The sequence below is a fragment of the Myxine glutinosa genome, chromosome 3 (genome assembly GCF_964187855.1).
Source record: "Myxine glutinosa chromosome 3, kmMyxGlut1.1, whole genome shotgun sequence".
NCBI lineage: Eukaryota > Metazoa > Chordata > Myxini > Myxiniformes > Myxinidae > Myxine > Myxine glutinosa.
In genome coordinates, this window is record NC_136263.1 from 40,810,403 (window position 1) to 40,833,592 (window position 23,190).

Here is a 23,190-nt window from a genome sequence, read left to right on the forward strand (position 1 = left end):
GCTGCGTAGTGGAGAAAAAGCAGGAAGGGGCGAAGGAGCAAGATCAGAACAGGGTGATTATAAGACTCTGCGGAACCATCAATCTGTCTGCCGTGTGCAAGGAGCAATCCTTTTCGCTCGGCTTCTGTCCCTGAGTCACCTTTGAGTCTAAGAACCTTGGATTTCACTGCCTCTAAAGGGGAAGCTACGGTGCCAGTCCAAGGTGGGTACCGCACTCAATATTGCTACAGATTTGCATATAAAGCCTTTTAAACTTGTTTTGAATGCAAGTCTTGTCCACCATTTCAACAAGTTACAATGACAGGAAGGACTTAGCGGTACAAAATATTCCAGGTGGTGATCACCCCTTGGAGAGCAATTTAGAGATGAGCGTTTGCGACAAGTTATAGCTAATTCTAAGAAAGCACCCATTCCAGGGAATGAGGAAGTTGGTGGACTGGCCATTTGCTATCTTGTTTTTTGTGGGGCAACCTGAGGCAGCAGCACTTTACAGAATTTAATGAAATATTCCAGATAGTTGACGAGGTCCTGATTTTTCCCACTGTTTATTGGGTGAGATTTATTGGTTGAGTGAAAAAGGCCATCCACCGTTCGTTCGAAGCAATATGTTTTTATGTGATGCACCAATCATCTGTGTTATGCTGCCACCTACTGTTACGCATATTATGCTGCCACCTGCTTTTTCTGGTATGAAAATTGTTCTATTCTCCCATTCAAGTTTAATGTCCTGTTTGCAGACTGGACGTATTTCTTTTTCGCTTCGACACATGTGTGCAATAGTTTCTCGGCACGACACACGCCAAGATTCTTTTGGGATCGGAGTCAACATGCGCAATCTTTCATCAACCTCCCACCTTCCATTCCATCACTCGAGATTTGTACAATAAAAAATATTCCCTTAGATAAGCAAAAGTTCTCACAGCATTCTAGTTACCCTTGCCTGAGGAGAGGGTATTGTATTTGAGTCTGTTTGTCTGTTGTTTGTCTGCTGTTTGTTTGTCTGTTTGTCCGCACAGAATAATATGATTTTCTCTGTAAGCGTTGGTCCGATTGACAGGAAATTTTCACCATCGGTGCAACTCCACCTGTAGAATTTTTTTTAATGATAATTATGATGTCACAAGCCACGTGGTTCGGCCGCCATCTTGGAAAAACCGGAAAACTTTGCACCTCTATATCTTGGAAAGCGCTGAATAGAAAAAATTGAGACATGGCTCATTGTAAAGGACTCTCCATGGGGAATAAAATATGTTAATGATGATGTCATAGGTGATGTCCTCAATTATGACGTCATAATTCGACAAGTACAAAACTTCATCCTATCAAGATGAAATTTATTGAGCTTCATGTAGGCATAAATTGGTGGAGAAAAAAAAATGATGACGTCATTGGTCAAGTGATTCGGCCGCCATATTTGTTTTAACACAAAAGCCTTAAAACCACTGAAAATACATCCTGGCAAGGGTTTGCAATCTCTGATTGCTCTTTTTCTTGTTTGCATTTAGCTATTGTAGAGGCTTAGAGGCCATGTCCCAATAGGCCTTCAAGTACCTGAGTGACTGCAAAATAATATAATTTACAATCACATTGTAATTTCAATAAGATTATGCAATTTAATGAAGTTGAAGCTGTGAAGTTTATTGTTCTGTTATTAGTCCCCTACCGGTGTACACCGGAGGGGACTATAGGTTTGCACTCGCCCCTCCATCTGTCAGTCCGTCACGCAAAGAACAGTTTTCCGGACTTTTTTTTTCTAAACTCTTAATGCTAATGATTTCAAACTTGGTAGATGGTTTCCTCATGATAAGTTACAGATCAAGTTCGAACTTCACGACGTTTCGATGATTTTTGACAAAGTTATGGCACTTTGGACTTTGGTAATTTCCCCAACAGTTTTCTGGACGACAGACTGCCGGTAGGGGACATGTATTGCAGCGCAATACTCAGAATGCTTGTTGATTTTTATTCTCCAGTTGATTCACCGAGCATCTCTTTTCTCAATTGGAAATGATTCGTTTCACGCACGTTTCACCGGCTTTGAAATGAAGAACATTTGATGGATATCCTCCATGCTGAAAGAACAAAGAGTGAAATATTCCAACTGATGGAGAACAAAAGAATGGTAACCTAAAACATTTATTTATAGCTTAGTTTCATCCTCGTCTGTGTCGCCCCTTGCTGGCTCATAACTTCCCAAGTGGCGTTTGAACAAATTATCCATTTTTTCACTTCACCCTCCCAACCACCATACAAAACACAATGTCAGTTTGTGTGTTTGTACAGATGTCTGTCCCCTTCATAAGAGTAGTTTTTAAGGCCAATCTTTTAACAAGAATTTGTGTTCAATATGGTCTATTTTTGAGGATAAAACAAACTCGAAAAACATTTTCCATAAAGGAGTAATAGTGACTTTTCTAATAGAATTAGAAACAGGGAATGACAAAGCGTCAGCCACGACATTGTCCCTACCCTTTACATGTTCACTTTCCCAGTTGGACTCCTGCAAAGCCAAACTCCATCTCATCACCCTCTGATTTTACTTTTCGTTTCTTTTGAATGAAGGTTAAGGGGTAGTAATCAAAAACCCAAAGTCAAGCAAATCTACAGCACTTTTCCCGGAAGGTCGAGCTGAAAGCCAGGTTCCCTGGTGGTTGGGTGGTGAGGCCTGGACGTATTCACTACATGGACGCCTTTAGGAACGTGGAGTTCACGGTTAGTCCGTGCAGGAAAGTTCACTACATGGACGCCTTTAGGAACGTGGAGTTCACGGTTAACCCGTGTAGGAAAGTTCACTACATGGACGCCTTTAGGAACGTGGCGTTCACGGTTAACCCGTGTAGGAATTTTGGCTCGGCTGCTCCGCAGCATTCAGTGCTTCATTGCGGCCACCACCAAAACTACTACTCCGTTGTCCTCTTCAGTAGCCCCCTCGCCGCCTACGGCCTGCCTTCTCTACGGCTATGGTGCGACCCTCCAAATCCTTACCATTCCAATTCTTCTCTGCCTCTTTGGCGTCCTTTGTGTTTTCAAACGTGACAAAGCCAAACCCTCTTGACTTTTGCGTTTCCCTGTCTTTTACCAGCCGCACTTCCAGAAGCGGTCCATATTTGCTGAAAACAGAGGTCAGAACTTCTTCCTTTGTTTTGAAGTTCAGTCCACCTACAAATAACTTGTCAAATTTGTCACCATCCGTAACTGGTGTGGTGTTATTTTCCCTGCTGGGCTTTTTACCAACCATCAGGTTACCATAAACTTGACCACCGGCCAAATCATTCCCCATAACCAAAGATACTTCCATTCCAGACGACGAGCATTCCAGACGACCTCCATTATAAATTGTAGACGGTGGCTAGCAAACCGAGCCTCAAGGGCGGTGTACAGAAGCTTTTTTTAAATAACAATAAATACAAGGTGCTGGGAGGTGAAATTTGCTGCACATGATGTGCAACACGTGGACAGTGAAGAAGAAGTAGAAGAAGAAGGAGAAGAAGAAGGCGATGCTCTACGTTTTAGAGCTTTGGCATCTTAGAGTCGAAGAGATCACATTTAGGGGAAATAGGTACTTCAAACATTTCCTGGTGAAACCTCAAACTTCTCCTGCCCAAACCCTCAGCCAGCAGACCAATAAGGTATGGTCATGCTCATTAACGTAAGTAACTAGATGGTATTCATAGAATACTTACCCTGCGCAATCAACATGGTGTGAGCCAACTCTTCTATTTTTGAACGTTTCTCTTTTTTTGATCCAATATGGCTGCCAGACCACGTGAGCGATGACATCATAAATTTATAGTCTCTAAATAATTGTTGCATAGATCATGCTCAATAAATTTCAAACTTATCAGACTAAGCGTTGTCCCTGTCAAATTATGACATCATAATTATGGCACCAATGACGTCATCGTTAACAACACCTATTCCCCATATGTAGTTATTTACAATGAGCCACGTTTCAATTTTTAAAATGCTGACATGGCACACACTTTACTTTACTGAAATGCAGACACAAATGTTATACAAGTATTTTCATCAAAAATCGTCGGAATTTCGCCAAACCTGTTTTGGTCGTGTGTTAATATACCTCAGTGATTGACAAATCTGGAATCAGAATTTTATTTGAGGTCAAAATGACTCCGTGAGCTCGCTCTGTACTTTGCCTGCTCATCATGTGCAGTGTGATAATTAATTCCATGCCCTTCTCTAGAAAACTCTTCTTCTTCACGCAATATCAACTTCTAGCTTCCAGACCATACATCCAATCATGTTGAAATTTTTCAGACTTGTTAAACTTCATTATCTCTACTATAATGTAAAGTTTCACGTCGATCAATGAAGCAGTTCAAGAGTTATAAATTTTTTAATATTTTCGTTTAATTATTTATATCTGCCAAACCATGTCACTTATCACAAATTCCAAAAGGACATTTTAGTAGATTGATATGCTGAACACATCTGTGAAGTTTCTTCCTCGATAGGATCAAAAATGAGGGAGGAGCTAGGTTTTAAAAGTTTATGCTTAAGAACGTCATAACTCCGAAACCATGTGATGCGTGACGTCATGCTTCCTGACTTTTTTGTTTGCCATGGGTATGCGGTACTGCCTGCAAAGTTTGGCCTCGATCTGTTCGTCGTTTTGCAGAAAATTGGATTTTAGTGGTTTTTCAGGCTTTACACTCAAAACAATATGGCGGCCGAACCACGTGACCTACGACGTCATTATAATTTTATTTTTTCTGCATCAATTTATACCGAAAAGATGCTCAAGAAATTTCATCCTGATCGGATAAAGTTTTTTACTTGACGAATTATGATGTCATAACGGTGGCACCTATGACGTCATCATTCACATATGTCATTCGGCATGGAGATTTCTTTGCAATGGGACCTGTCTCAATTATTTCTTTGCAGCGGTTTTTGAGATATAGAGGTGCAATTTTTTTGGTTTTTCCAAGATGGCGCCAGTACCACGTGATCTGTGACGTCATAATATTCACTAAAATATTCTACAGGAGGAGGCCCTCCTATGGTGAAAATTTCATGTCAATCGGACCAAGGGTTGCCGAGAAAATGAATTTTTAAAATGCAGACATGCACGCACCCACGTACGTACCCGAATGCTTAACCCTGCATTTCGCTTCGCGAGCGCAGGGTAATAAAACGTAGCTCATAGTAGACCGCGAACTCGATTGTCCGAATTGTATTGCCCGTCGAGGTCACAGCAGTTAAGTGTGTTACAGACCGATGTGCCGTATCAGCAAGAATTGGCATCTGAAAGAAAAGAACCCCTGTCTGCTTTGATTCCTGGCCTCGTCTGGAATAGCCTCCCTTGAAATTGTGTAAATACATGTCAGGAGTGTTTGCTGGTACAATGATCATTTGGGAAAAGAGAAATGCAATTGTCTTCCTTTTCACTATTAGTGAACGCGAGGATTAAGATCGTCATTTCCTTGCAACATTCGTTGGAGGTGGCCACAAGGTAGAGAATTTGGGTGGTTGTGCTTTGTTAAACCCATTTACTGGTCATTTTCCATGAGTACAATCATGTGTGAAACAACCAATACAATATCTTGCGGAGCAGATTGTGGACTCTAATGTTACACTGTAGGATCTTTTGCAAGCAGGTGTTATTGGGTGAAACCTGTAATCATCTTACACCAAACGTAATGTCTACATCCCATAATACTTAACTTCCATCTTCTATTACATCTATCGGAAGGTCCAGTTGGTGTGGTTGAAGCCTAAAGGAAGGCCACCTGAGGATCTAATACTAAATATTATTGCAGCAGAACAGTTGGTTTAACAACCTGCACCCTTGAAAGAACTGCACACTTAGCAGCACTCTGAGCATCCTCTTCAATATAATCTTCTTGGTTTCGAGCTCCCAACCAGGCATCAGCCTGTGGGTCCTATCATTCCGTGTGCTCGTCCATCTGGAGCGGATACTCGAAAATGACTGCACTTGTATGTAATAATACAATACAAAATACAAAATAATAATAATTCTTTCATATTCGGAACTTGTTTCAGTTGTATGTAATAACGTCTGGGCATGAGGCACATCAAATGAATTTGGGATCGGAGACAAAAATCATGGAACAGAATTTTATTTCCGAATCTTGGCAATTATTGAAAAAATTATCGGAGAGAATAGTACAGGATTATATGTGCTTTCATGAACCATTATTTATTTATGTACATATTACCTTCTCCACTACAAACACACCATTGTGAATTATTTATTTATTTATATACACTTCACCATCACTGCTACCTACATATCACCTTGAATTATTTATTTATTTATATACACTTCACCATCACTGCTACCTACACACCACCTTGAATTATTTATTTATATACACTTCACCATCACTGCTACCTACATATCACCTTTAATTATTTATTTATTTATATACACTTCACCATCACTGCTACCTACACACCACCTTGAATTATTTATTTATTTATATAGACTTCACCATCACTGCTACCTACATATCACCTTGAATTATTTATTTATTTATATACACTTCACCATCACTGCTACCTACACACCACCTTTAATTATTTATTTCTTTATATAATAATAATAATAATAATACATTTATTTTATATAGCGCTTTTAAAGAAGCCCAAAGGCGCTTTGACAGAGTACAAAAAACAAGTGCAAAAGGACAAAAATCAATAGGTAAATAACCAAAGCAAAAGGAAGGAGGAGGAGAAGAGACGGGTAAATGCTGTGGGTTAAATGTTGAATGCAGTGTTGAACAGGTGGGTCTTGAGTGATGCCTTGATGCGGTGAGTGAGGAGGAGCCCCTGATGGCGTGAGGTAGTGAGTTCCAGAGGGTGGGAGCAGCGATGGAGAAGGCCCTGTCCCCCCAGGATCTGAATTTGGTCCGGATGGGGGGGGGAGGGGTCAGGAGGTTGGTACCAGCAGAGCGGAGGTTGTGGGTGGGAGTGTGTCTGGAGAGGAGGTCAGTCAGGTAGGATGGGGCCAGGTTATGGAGGGCTTTGTAAGTCAAGAGGAGGATTTTGTACTGGATTCTCTGGGGATGGGGAGCCAGTGAAGCTTGTAAAGGACGGGGGTGATGTGGTCACGGGTCCGGGAAGGGGTGAGTAGATGGGCAGCGGAGTTCTGAATGTATTGGAGTTTATTGCTGATTATTGAGGGTGAACCATAGAGGAGGCTGACTGACTACTGATTTGAACTGACCTACCACAGCACATGGACTGTACAGATGTTGGCACTTACACTTCACCATCACTGCGACCTACATATCAGCATGAATTATTTATTTATTTATATACACCACCATCACTGCTACCTACATATCAGCATGAATTATTTATTTATTTATATACACCACCATCACTGCTACCTACATATCAGCATGAATTATTTATTTATTTATATACACTTCACCATCACTGCAACCTACATATCAGCATGAATTATTTATTTATTTATATACACCACCATCACTGCTACCTACATATCAGCATGAATTATTTATTTATTTATATACACTTCACCATCACTGCAACCTACATATCACCTTTAATTATTTATTTATTTATTTATATACACTTCACCATCACTGCGACCTACATATCAGCATGAATTATTTATTTATTTATATACACCACCATCACTGCTACCTACATATCAGCATGAATTATTTATTTATTTATATACACCACCATCACTGCTACCTACATATCAGCATGAATTATTTATTTATTTATATACACCACCATCACTGACTGCTACCTACATATCAGCATGAATTATTTATTTATTTATATACACCACCATCACTGCTACCTACATATCAGCATGAATTATTTATTTATTTATATACACCACCATCACTGGTACCTACATATCAGCATGAATTATTTATTTATTTATATACACCACCATCACTGACTGTTACCTACATATCAGCATGAATTATTTATTTATTTATATACACCACCATCACTGCTACCTACATATCAGCATGAATTATTTATTTATTTATATACACCACCATCACTGGTACCTACATATCAGCATGAATTATTTATTTATTTATATACACTTCACCATCACTGCTACCTACATATCAGCATGAATTATTTATTTATTTATATACACCACCATCACTGCAACCTACATATCACCTTTAATTATTTATTTATTTATTTATATACACTTCACCATCACTGCGACCTACATATCAGCATGAATTATTTATTTATTTATATACACCACCATCACTGCAACCTACATATCACCTTTAATTATTTATTTATTTATTTATTTATATACACTTCACCATCACTGCGACCGACATATCAGCATGAATTATTTATTTATTTATATACACCACCATCACTGCTACCTAGTACCTACATATCAGCATGAATTATTTATTTATTTATATACACTTCACCATCACTGCTACCTACATATCAGCATGAATTATTTATTTATTTATATACACTTCATCATCACTGCTACCTACATATCAGCATGAATTATTTATTTATTTATATACACTTCACCATCACTGCGACCTACATATCAGCATGAATTATTTATTTATTTATATACACCACCATCACTGCTACCTACATATCAGCATGAATTATTTATTTATTTATATACACTTCACCATCACTGCGACCTACATATCAGCATGAATTATTTATTTATTTATATACACTTCACCATCACTGCTACCTACATATCAGCATGAATTATTTATTTATTTATATACACTTCACCATCACTGCTACCTACATATCAGCATGAATTATTTATTTATTTATATACACTTCACCATCACTGCGACCTACATATCAGCATGAATTATTTATTTATTTATATACACCACCATTACTGCTACCTACATATCAGCATGAATTATTTATTTATTTATATACACTTCACCATCACTGCGACCTACATATCAGCATGAATTATTTATTTATTTATATACACCACCATCACTGCTACCTACATATCAGCATGAATTATTTATTTATTTATATACACCACCATTACTGCTACCTACATATCAGCATGAATTATTTATTTATTTATATACACTTCACCATCACTGCGACCTACATATCGCCATGAATTATTTATTTATTTATATACATCACCATCACTGCTACCTACATATCACCTTGAATTATTTATTTATATACACTTCGCCCTCACTGCTACCTCCACATCACCTTGAAATTCAAAATCCGATGCCATATTTCATGAATGGAACTCATGGCCTAAATAATTATGTCGAAATCTCATGTGAAATCAGAACAAAATTAGGAAAAAACGATATTTAAAATTAAATAATAGGCTCTGTGAGACGTCAGGTATAATGGCTCCAAAATTCATATTTTCACTCTTTTAAAGGTAATTATTGTGTGTTTGATTTAATTTTACATCCAGGGACATCGATCGCAATCTTTTTGGATTCGGATTCTACCTTTATTATACATTTTTAACGTATTTATGGTAATACGTACTGGTACATCATAGAATCACAGTTTGAATATTAACAACCTCGGCGGACAGGTTAACCTCCGAGGTAGGCACATTCTCCTCTAAGCGATCTACCTGGGATTGAATCGAGACCCAGCTATAAACGATCATCCTGGTGTTTCACAGACTGGGTGAATCATCAATGTCTGCTGTCACTCGGATGGACGTTGAACTGGCCCGTCTTCCGACATTAATTGATTGACATTAAAGATCCCTATGGTGCCCTTCACGAAGAGTCGGTGAGCTATCGCCGGCATCCTGAAAAATTACAAATTCCTGTGCAAGCTACTGCTGGGAAGGCAATGGCAAACCACCCAGTATAACCCTTGTTCAGGAAGCTGGTTTGGCGGCACAGACACTCTGTAACGAGTATAGTACATCAGATATCAAATATAAGCAACAACTGAATAGCAAAACCAAAAAATAAAACTGAAAAGGAAATTAAAGCTGATTAAAAGGATAGAACACGGACATGTAGAGATTAGAAGGGAGAGGGGAATAGGTGAGTGAGTGGGATGTAAGGGGAGGGAGAGGGGAGTGGGGGAGGGAGTGGGATGTGAGGAGAGGGAGAGGGAGAGGGGAGTGGGGGAGAGACAGGGAGTGGGGCAACTGTGAAGTGGGGAAGGGACAGGGGAGTGAGGAGAGAGAGAGTAGGGGAGGGAGAGGAGTGGGGGAAGGAGTGAGGGAGAGAGGGGAGGGACAGAGGAGAAGGGGGGGGGGAGGGGGGAGGGAAAGCTAGAAGGGGAGGGGGATACTTTGCTAGCTTTTCCTGTTCCTTGGTACAGGTATTCTTTCCAATATATATATATATATATATATATACTAGCAGGAGTACCGGCTTGTCGGTGGGGAGGGGGGGGGGAGGCAAAAGGGGGAGGGGTGAGGAAGGGAGTGGAAGGGGGAGGGGAGAGGGAGGGGAAAGATATACTACATACACATCTTAGTGGGGGGGGGGGGGGGTGGTGACTTTGGTAGGCCCCTCCGTTTTGGGGGAGGTGGGGAAAGGTACGAGGAAAAATTATTTGCATTTGCAAAGAGTGCTTTCATTTCAGTGTTGATCAGGTAAAAACAGGAAGTTGTAATACTCTCTGCCACCATCACCAGGTGGCGCTACACGGTACACATTTACATAGACAATTTTCGCCCCTCTCCCGGTCCCCCACACTCCCACAGGAGGCCACGACCACATAGCAGATGTTATCCCCCAGACAAAGTTGTATTTGTACCCCAAGTAAATTATATAAGCGTTTATAGCTGGAGTACCCGGCGTTGCTCACGTAAAAAAGAAACATTAACATATTTGAAATGAGGGCGAATATAATGGAAAAGCAATTACATCCAAATCAGAATCCATCACAAATGTCAAATCATCATTTTTCCTTTTCGTTGAACATATGCTGGTGAATGTACCGTTGATCACGTTTCTGAGTTAAGTTTGATGACATGCAGGAAGAAGAAGAAGCCTTACCACCAACTTCGACCGCTTTTTTATAATCTTTTTTTTTTTTGTATACAAGATCGAGGCTTGTGTAAGAGCTAACATTGATCACAAAAAGACAAACTGACACATAAAACATAAAACATATGACAAAGGGAGCGGGAGACAAGATGGAGAGCAGGGACATTGGGAGATCTGTGGGAGGGAGAGGGCATGTGGGGAGGAGGCATGGGAAGGGGAGGGGGCGGTGGGAGAGGTTAAAAAAAACACATGGACACTGATAGGACTTCCAGGAAAGAAGTTGGTATTTCAAAAAAGTGGATCTGGGGTGAATTAACGGGGGTAGAAAATATCAAGGTTTTGGATGGGGGAAGATAAGAGATGGTGGTGAACAGCTGTCTTAAAGCACACACATTAAACATTAAACATTAGCATATTAAACACACATTAGCACATAAAACAATAAAGTGAGAGGGGACAAGATGGGGAGAGAGAGGGGAGCACACAAGCACAACGGTAGAGAACAGGGACATCGGGAGATCTGTCGAAGGGAGAGGGTTGGGGAGGGGAGAGGGGGAGGGAAGGGGTACACGGTATAAAACAATTTGACACTTCTAGGAATTTCAGGAATGAAGTCGGAGATTGAAAGAGGTGGATTTGCAGTGTATTAACGAGAGTGGAAAAGAGAGCGGGGAGTGGGGAAGTCTGGTAATTGTTTGATTATTTGCTTCCAGAATTGTTTGATTATTTGTGTTCAAATGTCTGGTAATTGTTTTGTATTTATTAATGCGAATGTGTGCTTGGATATAACTGTCATTAATGAAAAAGGTTTCGGCACTACAGGGCGATTTTTTTAAATATCCAAAAAACGAACTTTTTTTTCAAAAAAAAAAATTTTTTCGCCTAAAACACTCCCAAGCACTCACCGGTGAACCTCTGAATGTTTGACAAAGATCCGTTCAGCCATCTTTGAGAAAAATGGCGACACACAGACATACAGATTAAAAATCACTCATAGAGTGATACTTGGCAAAAGAGAACAAATAGAATTGCACTCATGGAGCATCCTTTTGACCTCACAAATAATTGCTGGTTGAATTATATGACCTGATATGCAAATCGCCTTCAAATTTTAAGTTGATCGGATGAAAATTGACAGTTTTAGAAATTCAGCCTATGTTGACCTTTTGGCCTATGTTGACCTCGAAAATAGTTGATGGTTGGTTTCAGTAAGCTGATACGAAAATCCTGTTCAGATTTCATGACAATCGGATGAAAATTGAGGATTTTAGAAATTTGAGAGTAGTGGTTGACCTTAGGCCTATGTTGACCTTGTGACCTATGTTGATCTCAAAAGTAGTTGGTGCTTGAATTCAGTTAGGTGATATGAAAATCCTATTCAAATTGCAAGTCAATCGGATGAAAATTGAGGATTTTAGAAATTTGAAAAGGTTGTTGACCTTTTGGCCTATGTTGACCTTTTGGCCTATGTTGACCTTTTGGCCGATGTTGATCTCAAAAATAGTTGGTGGTTGAATTAAGCTAGCTGATATGAATATCCTATTCAAATTGCAAGTCAATCGGATGAAAATTGAGGATTTTAGCAATTTGAAAAAGTTGTTGACCTTTTGGCCTATGTTGACCTTTTGGCCTATGTTGACCTTTTGGCCGATGTTGATCTCAAAAATAGTTGGTGGTTGAATTAAGCTAGCTGATATGAATATCCTATTAAAATTTCATGTCTATTGGATGAAAATTGAGGATTTTAGCAATTTGAAAAAGTTGTTGACCTTTGGCCTCTGTTGACCTTTTGACCTTTTGACCTCAAAAATATACAGGATTCTGTCGGACCACGAATTTCACCATTTGGTGATTTTTCGTGAAGATCGGTTTAAAATTGTGACCTGTAGGCAAGTATAAGTGAGCGGACAAACAAACACACCAACCGGAGTGATCAACATACTTGTCAAAAATATTTTTCTTACCAAGTAATAAACGGCTCTTTTCTATAGTAGATATAATCACTCTTGTAATGTTCCTGCTTACCGCATTTTTCTGTTCCTCCTCCTTCCCCATCCTTCCCCATTGAGTCGATAGGCTGATACATTTGAATTAATGTGAAGTTTATGTCGGCCTAGCATGAAGGCCCAAATGGCCTCCTCTTGCATGAAATTTCTGACAAAGGAATCTTAAAGCTCAGGTTAAGCCTGTGAAGGTTCCGTGACGGCCCTGACCCCCATATAATTGGACTTTCTATGTTCTTTGGTGATGAATGTGATAATCACATTGTATGAGGGGATGAGTCGGTGGGGGCACGGATGGAGGGACGAGCTCAGTGTTGAAATGTCTCTAATTAGACTAGGTGCACAATGCAACCACCCCACCACTGTCCACCCCACGTCCCCCAATCCCTAGCAGTGTCAATCCTCGCTTCCTCCCTCAGCCCTGGCACGCGACTGTCAATTCTCTCTCTTCCCCAGCCCTGGAGCTGTGACTCTATGCACCCCATATCCTATCCCTGATCATTTGAACCTCAGCCCCCTTTGCATTGGTGCTGTGAACTCCACAGCTATTGCGCTTGACTCTGAACCTCCTCCCTCCCCCCCCCCCCCCCCAATCCCAGCCTTGTAACTGTAAAGGCTTAACCTCTTCCCCCCAGAAAGGTCCCAACACAAGGAACCACTGTCTATGGCCCCATACCAGCACTGGAAATCATATGAATCCCAGCATCTCTCACCCTTCCTCCCCTGTCTCCTCCCTCACCCTTTCTCCACCTTTCCCAGCAATCACGTTGTGAAACATGTACCATCTCCCCTGCAATAGTCTGTGAATCCCTATTCCACACTTTGACCCCCACCCACAGTGCTGGTACTGTGAACCCCTGACCCCACCCTTTTCCAGCCCTGATGCTGTGAGTTCCTGCATGAACCCTAGTCACTTGTCTTGGCGCAATGAACCACCTCCTCTAATGTATCTCTGGCACTGGAGCATATTGCCACCGAACCTCACCCCTTCAATCCTGGGGCTGTGAACACCTTTCCCCAAAAACTCTCCTCCCACCTCCACTGCATGGCTCCTCCCACCACTCCCCACAAACCTCCGCCTCTTCGTACCAAACACCCAGCAGAGCCGAAACGCAGAATAATGTGAATAAGTTTGCGCACATATTATAGTGCTCAGCTACATTCCTTTATATCCAGCAAGCAAAGCGTTTGGTAAAGGAGATGGAGTTGGGGAGGGGGGGGGGGGGGGGGGGGGAGGGAAGAGGGAAAGGGGTGGGTTAGGTGCACCAGTGTCTGCATCAATTCCCCCACAGCCCCTCCTCCATGTCCCCTATAATTGCTGCTGCTTGCTTGAGCACAGAAAACGAGTGCGATGGGTTCTTCAGCTTGGGTTCTGGCTGAGCTGGTGACGACGTGCTTTCGACAGTGCATTCGTCTCGTGATGGGAAGGGTACAGAAAGGTGAGCCCACGGTTTCGGAGGGAACTTGGGATCACTACTTGTTCCAGCCATTCCTTTGGTTCAGAATTTTATTTTTACCTCTCTATGCTTCTGCAAAATGATGATATAAGTTTACAATTTGTCGAGCTTATGGAAAACATTTTTATCAATCTCATGGTACCCCCCCTCCCACTCCCCCCACCTGCCTGTGACCCCCATGTTGTCATGTGCAACACCGAGTAAATAAGTATTAAAATAAGTATTCCGGTCGAAGTCATAATGTGTCCTCCAGTTTGAGAAATGATCGCAGTCCCCTTCCTCCACACAGAGGGTTTGGGCAACATAACGCTTCAGATTGAAAGATTTATCCACAAATTACGTACCAGGGTTAAAATGATGAAATACTCAACTTCCCTGGGGTTTCCATTTCACAAGATCATATATGCTCCTGGTGGCTTTTTGCAAGAAATTTGTTTTAGTGAAGTTTTCTTGAACTGATTATGGAACTCAATTTTTTTTGCCTTCTTTGTTGTCGTTTTTGTATTGAGACGAAACCACAGAGATCGAGATGAGGCTTTTGCGGTTCATCGGTTGATAGGCAGTATGGCTTTAATGGCATGGCATGGGATCTTTGCTGGTTTTATACAGCACCAAAACTGCAGTGCCTGTTTATTTTCCGCTTACTTGGAAAACTATTGATGATGGCGTGTGATTTTCGTCTTGGAGGTGAGATAACCATATGAAAATTGATATCAAATCCAAATCCAACCTGATTGAATTAAACAAGCAATAGTGTGTAGAGGGGGTATCAAGCTGCACAGTACAAATTTGTATCACACTATATATATATATATATATACATACAGTATATACAGGGTGAGTCAAAAGTAGCGCCCGCGTCCGATTTCTGTTTTTTCGGCTGTCAGATTATTTCTGGGATGTCATGTTGTTAATAATTGTCTTGCAGATTATTAATTTTCTTAATTTATTTATTTATGTTTTTGTTTTGCAGGTTATTGCTGAGAGTTTGGAAAGTTACTGAATTTGCACCAAATTGTGTATATATACTGTATATATATATATATATATATATATATATATATATATATATATATATATATATATATATATATATCCGAGTGTGGTATGTTTACACATTGTCCAAGCTTCGTATGTAGGTACATGATAAACAGAAGCTTTATGATTATCGGCAAGCATCACAAACATGCTGCGAGATATCAACTGAGGTTTATTTATTTATTTCTTTATTTATTTTACTGGCACGTTATGTAAATTTTCATTGAGATTTTTATTTCACAGTTTACAGTTATATAAGTTACAATTTTCAAATGTTAGATATTGATTGAGGTTTGTTCTTTTTTTATGGACGAGTTTCCGGTTTTGTACGTAAATTTTCATTTATGGACACTTTCTTTTTTTCATTTATGGACATTATTGTCATGTTTATTTCACAGTTTACAGTCATAAAAATGGCAATTTTCAAATGCTAGATATTGATTGAGGTTTTTTTGTTATTTTTTACACGTTTTTACGTAAATTTTCATTTACGGACGCTTTCCGACAGTTCTGTGAATTGTCTTAGTATACCAGCTTCAATGTCTGTCAGGACACCAAATTTCAGGTTTCTACGACACCCAGAAGGTGCCGGACATTAACATCAGTCTGTCCGCTTGGAGTTTGCAAAAAAGCATCTAAAGGACTCTCAGACTGTGAGAAACAAGATTATGTGGGCTTTCATGTGTCTTTCACGAAGGAGATGCTTCCGTCTGGCCACTCTGCCATAAAGCCCAGATCGGTGGAGTGTTGCAGTGATGGTTGTCCTTCTGGAAGTTTCTCACATCTCCACACAGGATCTCTGGAGCTCAGCCAGAGTGACCATCGGGTTCTTGGTCACCTCTTTCCAAGGCCCTTCTCCCCCGATTGCTCAGTTTGGCCGGACGGCCAGCTCTTGGAAGAGTCCTGGTTGTTCCAAACTTCTTCCATTTAAGAATTATGGAGGCCACTGTGCTCTTGGGAACCTTCAATGCAGCAGAAATTTTTTTGTAGGCTTCCCCAGATCTGTGCCTCGAAACAATCCTGTCTCTGAGCTCTGCAGGCAGTTCCTTCGACCTCATGGCTTGGTTTTTGCTCTGATATGCATTGTCAGCTGTGAGACCTTATATAGACAGGTGTGTGCCTTTCCAAATCATGTCCAATCAATTGAATTTACCACTGGTGGATTCCAATCAAGGTGTAGAAACATCTCAAAGATGATCGAGAGAAATGGGAGGCACCTGAGCTAAATTCCAAGTGTCATAGCAAAGGGTCTGAATACTTATGTCAATGTGATATTTCAGTTTTTCTTTTTAATAAATTTGCAAAACTTTCTAAAATCCTGTTTTTACTTTGTCATTACGGGGTATTGAGTGTAGATTGATGAGGGAAGAAATGAATTTAAACGATTTCAGCATAAGGCTGCAACATAAAATGTGAAAAAAGTGAAGGGGTCTGAATACTTTCTGAATGCACTGTATATATATATATATTGTTGTGGTTCTACGCCGCCCTTAATCCCCTTATCAAGGGGCGATTAATCCCCTTGTCCTTCTGGGCTTGGCGTAACCGAGACTTGAGACGTCCCTCTCGGACACACGCGGAGTAGGGTTTCAGGACCACTTCTCGCTCGTACCTAATTCCCCGCACTGCCCTGGGAGCGAGGAAACAAGCCTCGCATGAACCACGTGTGGTTTGAGTACGCCGAGCGGATTGCGTACACGTGGTCCGCACAGTTACTTAGATGTTGGAACCCGATTAGAGCGGTTGTGCTCGTGCCACGCTTAGTCAATTGAGGAAACCACAGGAACGATCGAATCAGGAAGAAAGGAAGAACAAAGTTTTTAATTATTCCCACACATATATACAATGTCCAGGGACGCAGAGACACAGAGTAGCCTTAAACAGTCTTAGCTTATCCCTTGGACAACGGGCCCGTCTCACACTCACACAGGGAATTGCAGATGGGTAGATGTTCCCCAACGCGTCACCGTGGTCGTCCAGAGATGGTCCCCGTCCGGCTCTCCATGGCCCCGGCACGTCCAGCGAAGATGGTGGCAGGTGAAGGCAGGGACTCGTAGCGCGTCTCCTGAGCAAGGCAGATGTTGGGGGCCGGAACGGCAAAGGGCAGACTTTAGCGCGGCTGGTGGTTACTCAGCCGTTCTCACTCGCGTGTCTCAAATGTACTGTATTCGGTTGAAGTGCGTCTTGCTGTGCCTGCGTATCTGTACCGTTCTCGTGCAAGTGCGTGAAGTTCATCAAGTTCATCAACTGGCGCGAGTCCTCTTATATGCACGTCCCTCTCTCGCGAGTCCTCTCTCTTTGCTGCAGTCCTTTACTTCGAGTCCTCCCGCGCTAGTCCTGTGTTCAACTGCTTTCACCGCTCATCAAATCCTGTTTGCTGCAAGTCCTCTTTTATGCACGTCCCTCTCTCGCGAGTCCCCTCTCTCTTTGCTGCAGTCCTTTACATCGAGTCCTCTTTTATGCACGTCCCTCTCTCACGAGTCCTCTCTCTTTGCGGCAGTCCTTTACATCGAGTCCTCTTTTATGCACGTCCCTCTCTCGCGAGTCCTCTCTCTTTGCTGCAGTCCTTTACATCGAGTCCTCAAGTTCATCAACTGCCGCGAGTCCTTTAACGCTCTCCACTTGCGAGTTCTGTACAACGCGAGTCCTCTCGAGGGCTTTGCGCAGCGGGTCTTATAGCTACGCCCCCCGAACCTTCTGGAACACTCTCGATCCTTTTCACCACGCCCTGTGATGCAACGCCGCCGTCACCACCTCTGAGCCTTGATTGGCGGCTCATGCTTACCGTCATCGCTTCTGCCGCTCTGCCCTCGACTCCACCCCGGTCATCCTCTGCCTGCCTCGTGTTAACTGGCCCAAAATGAACCAACGTTAACGCAAAAGGGATTGAGGCTACGGACGTAGGATTGTCGGTGACAGTAGGGCCTATTTTCTCCTGGCTCTTACTCAACGCAGAACTAACAAAGGACAAGGACTAAGCTTACAAATACTAAGACATAACTATACTATCGCGAGGCTACATGTTGCTTGTGTGACTAACTATGGGGGACAAATTTAACCTTTATTAGACTCACTTGACAGACTCAAAACCGCAACAATATATATATATCTATATATATATATATATATATATATATATATATATATATATATATATATATATATATATATATATATATAGATATATATATATATATATATATATATATATACGTATATATATATATACGTATATATATATATATATATATATATATATATATATATATATATATATATATACAGTGGAACCTTGACTTACGAGTTTAATTCGTTCTGTGACCGAGCTCGTAACTCAAATTGCTCGTTTCTCAAATCAAATTTCCCCATTAAAATGCATTGAAATGCTATTAATCCGTTCCAGCCCGCCAAAAACCACACCAATTTTTTTTTTAATATACAGTATATATAAAAATATCCTGGCCTGGAATGGCCTGGACTGGAGGTACGCACACTTGACTCTAAAGTCTAAACTGTCCAGCCTGGGTTTGAATCCCGACCCAGCTATAACCTGTCATGGGTGAATCACAGGCAGGGTGATTCATCAATGTGTGTACCGCTAAACTGGGCGCCCCGTTTGCGTCCCATTAGTTGTTGGATGTTAAGGATCTCACCGTGTTTTCCACAAAGAGAAGGAGAGCTATCGCCGGCACTCTGAACAAGTTGTGGCCTGGCATGCTCTTCTCCTCTGCCGTTATGTACGTCCTCCTCGGCACCTCGCTCATGTTTTTCGACGATTGCGTGTTTTATATCCAAGCACAAGTTTTATATAAAACACGACGATTGCGTGTTTTATATCCACAAGTTGTGGCCTGGCATGCTCTTCTCCTCTGCCGTTATATACGTCCTCCTCGACACCTCGCTCATGTTTTTCGACGATTGCGTGTTTTATATCCAAGCACATCATCCTCTTCTTCTTCTCAGTACCGTGTTTTCCACAAAGAGAAGGCGAGCTATCGCTGGCACTCTGAACAAGTTGTGGCCTGGCATGCTCTTCTCCTCTGCCGTTATATACGTCCTCCTCGGCACCTCGCTCATGTTTTTCGACGATTGCGTGTTTTATATCCAAGCACAAGTTTTATATAAAACACGACGATTGCGTGTTTTATATCCACAAGTTGTGGCCTGGCATGCTCTTCTCCTCTGCCGTTATATACGTCCTCCTCGACACCTCGCTCATGTTTTTCGACGATTGCGTGTTTTATATCCAAGCACATCATCCTCTTCTTCTTCTCAGTACCGTGTTTTCCACAAAGAGAAGGCGAGCTATCGCCGGCACTCTGAACAAGTTGTGGCCTGGCATGCTCTTCTCCTCTGCCGTTATATATACGTCCTCCTCGGCACCTCGCTCATGTTTTTCGACGATTGCGTGTTTTATATCCAAGCACAAGTTTTATATAAAACACGACGATTGCGTGTTTTATATCCACAAGTTGTGGCCTGGCATGCTCTTCTCCTCTGCCGTTATATACGTCCTCCTCGACACCTCGCTCATGTTTTTCGACGATTGCGTGTTTTATATCCAAGCACATCATCCTCTTCTTCTTCTCAGTACCGTGTTTTCCACAAAGAGAAGGCGAGCTATCGCCGGCACTCTGAACAAGTTGACGGCAGAGATACTGTACTTGCACGGCAAGATAACCACGTGACCAGAACCCACCTGGTGGCGTAAACTCAAAATAACCAACATGCGAAAACAAAAATGCAGCGCTATACGGCAGAGATACTGTACTTGCACGGCAAGATAACCATGTGACCGGAACCCACCTGGTGGCGTAAACTCAAAATAACCAACATGCGAAAACAAAAATGCAGCACTATACGGCAGAGATACTGTACTTGCACGGCAAGATAACCACGTGACCAGGTGGCGAAAGCTCGTAACTCAGATCTCGGCTCGCATCTCAAAGCAATAAACCGCCCGAGCGACGGCTCGTATCTCGAAAAACTCGTAAGTTGGGGCACTCGTAAGTCAAGGTTCCACTGTATATATATATATATATATATATATATATATATATATATATATATATATATATATATATATATATATATATATATATATATATATATATATATATATATAAAATTTGTTGCGGACCTCCCGAAGCCCGTCCACGTTACAAAGGGGGGATTAAACCCCTTTTCCCCCTTGGGTCTTCGTGTCCACGAGGCCGAATCGCCACTTCCGCAGCAAGCGTGAAAAAGGGTATCGGGTCGATGCCGCACGTACCTTTGACCCACGCTCCCACGAAAATGGGGACCGGACCTTGCACAAGCCATGCTAATCGATTACTCCCGAGCGGTGTGCGTATCACGTGACTCATGCCGTTACTTTTATGGAACCCGATTCGAGCGGTTTTATTCGTACTGTTACGGACGCGGTTAAAGATGTTATTTTGACCGAGCGGTGGTATTACCGCGACCGAACAGTGCTTCCTTGATTAATACCCGATTTGCCCCAAACTTTGGCCGGATCGCGCCACCGCTATTCAATCGGGAAAACTCTAAAGCGACCGAATACAAAGAGGAAGAAGACGTACAGAAGAGTAATTGGATTTATTATTTACACATATAATCAAGAAGAAAGCAGTCACGTTTATTTACAGACGAGATTAGATACACAGTGCAACGCTAGCTTACCTACAGTCTTAATTAACCCAGGGACAGAACAAACAAGGACAGGCTCACGCGGGGAATGATGATAGGACTGGCGGGAGATGGATGGCTGGCCGGATAGGGAGGTCCAACTGGTCCTGCAGCCGATCGACTCGTGGGCAGCCGCCGCTCCTTCGCGGCCCTGCTCCAAACTGCCGTCCAGGCCTCACGCTGCTGTGGCTGCAGTTTCGGTGGCTCCAGCTGCAGCAAATGCAGTTGCAGTGGCTCGAGCTGCAGTTCAACTCTGGACTTCTTGGTTGGGCTCAACTCCTTGGACTCCCTCTCGTCTCTCTGTAAAGGCTCATTTCTCTTTGGAAACGCCCTGCCTGCGGGTTATATAGGCCCCACCCCTCAACCTTCGTGAACCTCCTCGATGTTTCTCTCCACACCCTCTCCAAGTCCAACCCCTTGTTCGTGGTTGGTTGAGTGGGGCTGACTCACTCCTCCCCTCTATGACGAGGTGGGGACCCGCCTTTCTTCCCCAACCCTGCCTCGTGGTCAATGGCGGATGAAGAGAAAACCGCCCAAAATGCAATTGGCAATGCGAATGGCAATTGACGAAAAGGGGGGATGGAGGTTTTTGGGAATGGGAATGAAGGGAATCTATCTCTTTCACTGGTGCAATGGAGTATTTCAATTAATGGGAGACACAGCCTTACCCTAAAACACATAATAAGATATAACTATTGAACAGGGGTATTCTATGATTAACTGTGGTGTGGATGCTTTATGGACTAATTATGGGACGCCCTTTGACCCTTACACAGCTCCGGAGGCAGGAAGCGCAGAATAAACAATAATAATAATACACACAATAAAAAAAATACAGTCCTCATATTCGCAACACTGCACCCTCCTCCTCTTAGGCACGGCCCGGCCTACAACTTTTATTTAGTGTGACACGTAGGTGTAGTTCCCTCTACTTTTAACCTGACCCTGAGTGCGACAGTTTTAAAACATAAATAAATGTGTCCCGCTGCTCCATTGCACCCTGCCTAACTGACTTACGCCCACAGTTAACCGAATTGCGGAATGGTCTTCAAACTACACACTGACGGTGGGGAGCATTATTTACAATGACACTACTTTTATTTACAAGACTATCCCAGGACCTGTAATTGTTCTTTCTGGGGGGGGAGACAGTCTGCTCTGCATCAATGCACCATGAAAGCACCTATAACGCACCAGCACACCCTCAAGCACCAATCGGTGCAGTCACCACAGTTCATCAGTGTTCAATGCATGAAAAATAACCAAACAACCCCTAACCCTGCAGGTGATCTCTTGCTCTTCGGCTCCCTCTGCTGGCTATTATTATTTCTTCCAGTTCTTGTCTTTCTTTCATTTTCTTACTGGCGGCCTATTTGCAATAAAGCTTGCCCAAACGTGTCCATTTTATTTATTTTATTTATGGCCCACAGGGCCGACTACGTGTGGTTCACCTGTGGGGCATCGGTGCCCTGTGGCCAAGGTCCGCCAGCAAGATTTCGGGCCCTCATGGCCGGTTCCAGCAGAGGGGCCATGCCCCAACCCATGGGGTCCATCAGTGGTGCTCGGCCACAGGCATGTGGTCCATAATGTGGTGCATCGATGCAGACAGCTGGTTCTGAGAGTTCCGGGCGCACAATGGCCGACTCACGCATGCTCCCCTCGGCGCCCAATGGCGCACAGGTCATGTGGGAGACAAAAGAGACAAATGAGCGAGGGGTAAGGTCACAAGGGTACACATCAATAAGGCAATGCAAGGCGAAATGCGTACGGAGGGCGAAGGTGAGAAAAGCTCGTCCCTACCGTACGTCACCCCCCCTGTCACCTACACTACCCTTGCCCTTACCCCATTTTTACAAAATCTACACATTTACAAATTCGTCGCTACTGTCCCGTCTTCCCCATATTTTCCCATACCAAATTCGTCACCACAATCCCTCTACTTCAAAATTTGCCATCATCAATTCCTCATCAATCCTCATAAGGAGGGAGAGATGGAACACAAAG

General features: G+C 42.3%; 1 protein-coding gene across 1 annotated transcript in view; it reads left to right on the forward strand.

Annotated features, from left to right (window-relative positions):
• Positions 1–14,377: 14,377 nt before the first annotated feature.
• Positions 14,378–23,190, forward strand: part of LOC137413947 (Kv channel-interacting protein 4) — a 413,434-nt gene continuing 404,621 nt past the window's right edge. Inside the window, exon 1 of the mRNA XM_078773939.1 lies at positions 14,378–14,442. Within this exon, the coding sequence (XP_078630065.1) occupies positions 14,424–14,442 (19 nt within the window). The 5' untranslated portion in view covers positions 14,378–14,423. The remainder of the gene's footprint in view (positions 14,443–23,190) is intronic.